The 4,896-nt window shown below is 60.4% G+C and overlaps 1 protein-coding gene across 1 annotated transcript in view; it reads left to right on the top strand.

The window, feature by feature from the left end:
* Nucleotides 1–978, top strand: part of LOC104488905 (ectoderm-neural cortex protein 1-like) — a 1,752-nt gene extending 774 nt beyond the window's left edge. Inside the window, exon 2 of the mRNA XM_010130999.1 lies at nucleotides 1–978. This exon is cut by the window's left edge and continues 40 nt beyond it. Within this exon, the coding sequence (XP_010129301.1) occupies nucleotides 1–978 (978 nt within the window).
* The last annotated feature ends 3,918 nt before the right edge of the window (nucleotides 979–4,896 follow it).

The following is a 4,896-nucleotide window of genomic DNA, read 5'->3' on the forward strand; positions in this document are numbered from 1 at the left end:
ATCGTGGCTGACGCCGTGCGATGCAAAATGAAGATCCTGCAAAACGACGGCCTTGTGACGGGGTGCTGTGCCCGACCCCGCAAGGTCAGCCAGGCCCTGCTGCTGCTCGGGGGCCAGACCTTCATGTGCGACAAGATTTATATGCTGGATCAGAAAACCAGCGAGATAATTCCTCGTGCCGACATCCCGAGTCCTCGTAAGGAGTGCAGCGCCTGCGCCATCGGGTGCAAGGTGTACATCACCGGCGGCAAAGGCTCCGAGAACGGCGCGTCCAGAGATGTCTGGGTTTACGACACCCTCCACGACGAGTGGGCGAAAGCTGCTCCCATGCTGGTGGCACGGTTCGGCCACGGCTCCGCGGAGCTGGACCACTGTCTGTACGTGGTGGGGGGTCACACCGCCGTGAGCGGCGCCTTCCCGGCCTCTCCCTCCGTCTCTCTCAAGCAAGTCGAACACTACGACCCGCAGCTGGACAAATGGTCCTTGGTGGCTCCTCTCCGAGAAGGCGTAAGCAACGCCGCCGTGGTGGGAGCCAAGATGAAGCTGTTTGTTTTCGGTGGCACCAGCGCCAACCAGGAGAAGCTGCCCAAGGTGCAGTGCTTCGACCCCTGCCAGAACCGCTGGACGGTGCCCACCAGCTGCCCCCAGCCCTGGCGGTACACGGCCGCCGCCGTGGTGGGCAGCCACATCATTGTCATCGGGGGGGACACGGAGTTCTCCGCCAGCTCTGCTTACCGCTTCCACAGTGACACCTACCAGTGGTCCAAATTCGGGGACGTCACCGCGAAGCGCATCAGCTGCCGTGCCGTCACGTCGGGCAACAGACTCTACGTGGTGGGGGGCTACTGCGGGGCTCAGCGCTGCAAAACGCTGGACTGTTACGACCCCTCGTCCGACACCTGGAGCAGCATCACGACGGTGCCGTATTCCCTCATCCCCACCGCCTTCGTCAGCACCTGGAAGTACCTGTCGGCCTGAGCTCGCCCCGTGGCGAAGGACCTGGATGGTAAATAGTTGCGGATCGACCCCGAGCTTCTCTGTATAACTTTGTGCTGCACAAGGGTTAAACCCTGAGGGGCTGATGCACGTGGATCCGGACTGGATTGTCCTAGAGAACAGCCTTGTGTGAGCATCCGCTCAGAAACGTTCCTGCAGGCTGGTAGTTAGGGATCTAAGACCCTGCAAGGAGAGAGAATGTCTCTTTAGGTGCTGAAATGCTGCGGGGGGCAGATTAATATAAATAACAAGACCCTTAACCCAGTGCCCCAGCCCCTGCGCTGAGCCCTGGCCTATGCGAGGACTCTGGGGAATGCTCTGCGGGGAGGATTGGGTGTCCCTGGTACCGACCGCTCCTCGGGGCGCTGGTTGTGTGACCAGACGGGCTGTCTGCAGGAGCCGGGAGAGACCGCGCGGTGCCAGGGGGGCCTGGCTGCTGCTTTTAGCGCGGCTGCCGCCTCCTCCTCCTGGTGCCACGGTTAATCTGCTGGTGGCACCCAACTGTCTTGTGGGACGTGAGGGCTGGGAGCTGGTGCCAGAACAAGATTATAGCTGGGATTTAGTCCCAGAATGGTTGGTAATTGCATTTGTAAGACAAGCCCTGTCTACATACAAACACAGGGCTTCTCCGCTTCTAATTATTGCCCGGTGTCCCTTCGGTGCCATTTCTCCCCAGCTCCACAGCGATTAACTTCTTAAAAACTGGCAGCTGGAACCAAACCTTTCCGAAGGCTTTTGGCAGAAAAGATGCCAGTGACTCACAGATCCCTGCAGGTTTTTTCTTTTCCCCTTGCAAGGGATGTACGACCCAAACAAGCTTGCTTAATGTCATAAAATAGCCTGCGATACCTACAGAAAAGTGATGTAAAGAAGCAGCCGTCGCTCCCCAGAAAAAGCACCGGCGTCCTGAGGGCAGTGTTCTGGGGTTTGCTGCCCACTGGGCTCCCAAGACCCTCCTCCGCACTAGGGGCTTCGCCCCGGGTCTTGCCCGTGTCTGACTCTGCCCAGGAGCCAGGCAGCAGCGGTGGCAGCAGGGGCGTCTCCTCCGACCCAGCCAGTCTGGGAGCAGGACACCAGCCCCTGCCTGGCTCCCGTTAGCACCAGCGGGAGCTCGGGGCAACAGAGCTCCGGCTTTGAACCACTTCTGGGACTCCCCGGTGTCCGACCAGGGAGGGGACAAGCAGAAGGACCTCCTCGGGCTGGTGGCTTGTGCCATCCCTTGAGACAGGAAGAGGTTGGCCAGTGTTCTCCTGACCCGTGTGATCTCAGAGCAGGAACAGAGGGGTGGTTTTTACTTCCGTCACTGAATATTTTGGTTTAAGTGACGTTTACTAGGAAGGACAAAGGAAGCTCCTCAGTGGCTCGGGGCTGCGCTGCTGGGCTCGGAACGCTCGGCCAGAAGTGTCTCAACACGTGACAGCACTTCGCCCAGAGGCTGGTTCTGTACATTATTTTTTTATACAGCAGTTGTGTGTGTTTATTACTCAGCCTGGAGCTGCTTCAATAAATCTGAATAAACCCCATCGTGGCCCCTGCCTGCTCTGTGTGCTCAAGCTGCACGTTGTCCCGGCCCACACGCGAGGTAACGTTTAGCAGAACAGCGCAGAGCATCCCCTGCGTGAGGCCAGACCCTCCTCAGCCGCAGCGGGTCAGGCCTCCCTCCTCCTTTGCGAGGCTCAGCTCTCGTTGTACCTTCTAGCTCTGAAGGACACACCGATCTGTTTGAAACGCCAGCGGTTAAGCGGTTCCCTGGTCACCCTCTGCAGAGCTGCGTTTCCTCCGACGCGTCTCTCCGGGCCCTGCTGCAGGTGCTGGTGGGGGCAGCGGTTGGGAAGGAAAAGCTCTGTGAAAGGTGGGAGGTATGAGACAGGAATCGGCATGGGCAGAGGAAACCAGCACCGAAGGTGCAACCAACTGTCTCACCACAGAAGCATGGTTTGGGTGTGAGCCATTATTCAGAGTTAAATAAATCAATGTCGCAGCCCTTCCTCGCTGCTAGTAGAGGCAAGAACTGGCAAGACTGGAAGGAAGCGAGCTGCCCTGCTGCTGGTGGCTGCAGCAGATAAACTGGCTTCATCTCCATCCTGTTTGCTGATGCCTCTGCCATTTTCAGCCCCCAGGCTGGGCCTTTTTTCATCTACCCTTGCTGTGCCGCCTCTCCATTGCTTACCGAGCCCTTGTGCACCAGGCTGCAGGGAAACGAGCCCACGGCCTGCCCTGCAAACCCAGCCTGGAGCATCCCTGGGACCCGCAAACCCAGCCTAGAGCATCCCCGGGACCCGCAAACCCAGCCCGGAGCCCTGCATGCAGCAGCCCAGAATCGTGCAGGTTGGAAAAGACCTCTAGGATCGTTGAGTCCAAGCGCCCGGCCGCAGGAGTGTGGGCAGCTTCCAGCTCGGCCGTGCCTCGCACGTGTGGGCGCAGGCAAGGAGGCGAGTTTGCAGCTCAGGGGAAAGTCACCGCAGGGGACATGGCGGGGCCTGAAGCATCACCATCCCCAGGAGTGAGCTGGGAGCTGCTTCACCTTTACTCCAGCTACAGCCAGCCCCGGGGCTCGGACAAAGTCTACCTTTGCTCAGCACAGCGGGAGCGGCGGGTTCGCCGGTGGCTGTTTGAGCAGCGGCGGGTTTATTTACGCTGCCGAGCAATAAAGGTTGGCTCCCGGCCACATCCGCCTTCTGCACCAGGGACCAAGCTGCTTCCCGCACCACGGGGCTCCCCCCATCTGCTCCCGGCGCCAGGGTTACCCGAGCCGCGCTCACGGCTCTTCCAGCGAGGGGGGCGAGCGGCTGCGCATGGTTTCCTCTTTTCAAAGTGCGCTCGGAGCTGAACGACCTCCGGGGGAAACCGGCACTGCCAGCACAGCTGGGCTTGGCTGCTGCCTCCCACCGCTGGCAACAGGCAAGCCAGAGCTGCGTCCCGTTGCCTTCATCCTCCTTCCTCTGGCAGAAGGCCCCGTGCTGCCCCTCCAGCTCCTTCTCCTCCCGGCAGGAACCAGCCGGGAGCACCCTGCGGAAAGCCGGAGGGAGACCTGCTGCTCTTGCATGCTCGATGTTGCCCCAACAGACCTGTTTTCCCAGTCTGACATTTCCATTGATCCAGGCGCTGCTGCCGCGCTGGGGCCCGGAGGTTTGGGCCAACTGCAAGTGAATTCGGTTTCCCTAAAATGGGTTCTTAATTTGGCTGCTGGGATAGAAATCCTCCGAAATCAATACAGTAATTTAGAATCATGACGTAGCTCAAACCCGGGCCTCTCCTCCTAGCCCAGAACCCCTCTTGGTGGCTGCACCCCTCCAGCTGCACGAGCTAGACCCCAGCTCACTTCACATCTGGAAGAGGCGACACATCTGGGCATCTCTAGGCTCAAAGCCAAAACAGTTCAAGTGTGACTTCGCTCTCCGGTGGGTTCCTCTCCTCACACAAAGCCTAAGCGCCCCCACGGCCAGAGAAAGAGAGCGCCAGGCTGGCCCCGCTCCCCGCTGGCCACAGGGCAGCCAGCGCTGGGTGGTTTTGTCCGTGACTTCAAACGGTCTAGAAGGGGAAAAATGACATGACACATCTACCTGCTGCCACCCCGACCCCTGGGGTGCTCCAGGCCTGGCCACACACCCTGCCCGGTCCTGTGAACTCCGCTCCGCTGCGGGAGCGGGGCCGCCTCGCTGCGCGGCTCAACGAGGACTTCTCCCGCTGCTCTGCACGCAGAGCCCGTGACAGAACAATCCCTGCCCTGTTCCTGTGCCCGCGACGCTGTCCCACAGCCAGCGACTGTGTCGTACACCCGGCACAGCCGGCTCCAGGAGGGTTTGGCTTTTCTCCTCTGCCAGAGGGCCCAGGAGCAGCAAACAACGCAGGCACCGCGCCAGGAGAGGCCCCCCCACCCCTGGGCTGAGGAGCCACGGG

This window comes from Buceros rhinoceros, unplaced genomic scaffold, assembly GCF_000710305.1.
Source record: "Buceros rhinoceros silvestris isolate BGI_N320 unplaced genomic scaffold, ASM71030v1 scaffold6442, whole genome shotgun sequence".
NCBI lineage: Eukaryota > Metazoa > Chordata > Aves > Bucerotiformes > Bucerotidae > Buceros > Buceros rhinoceros.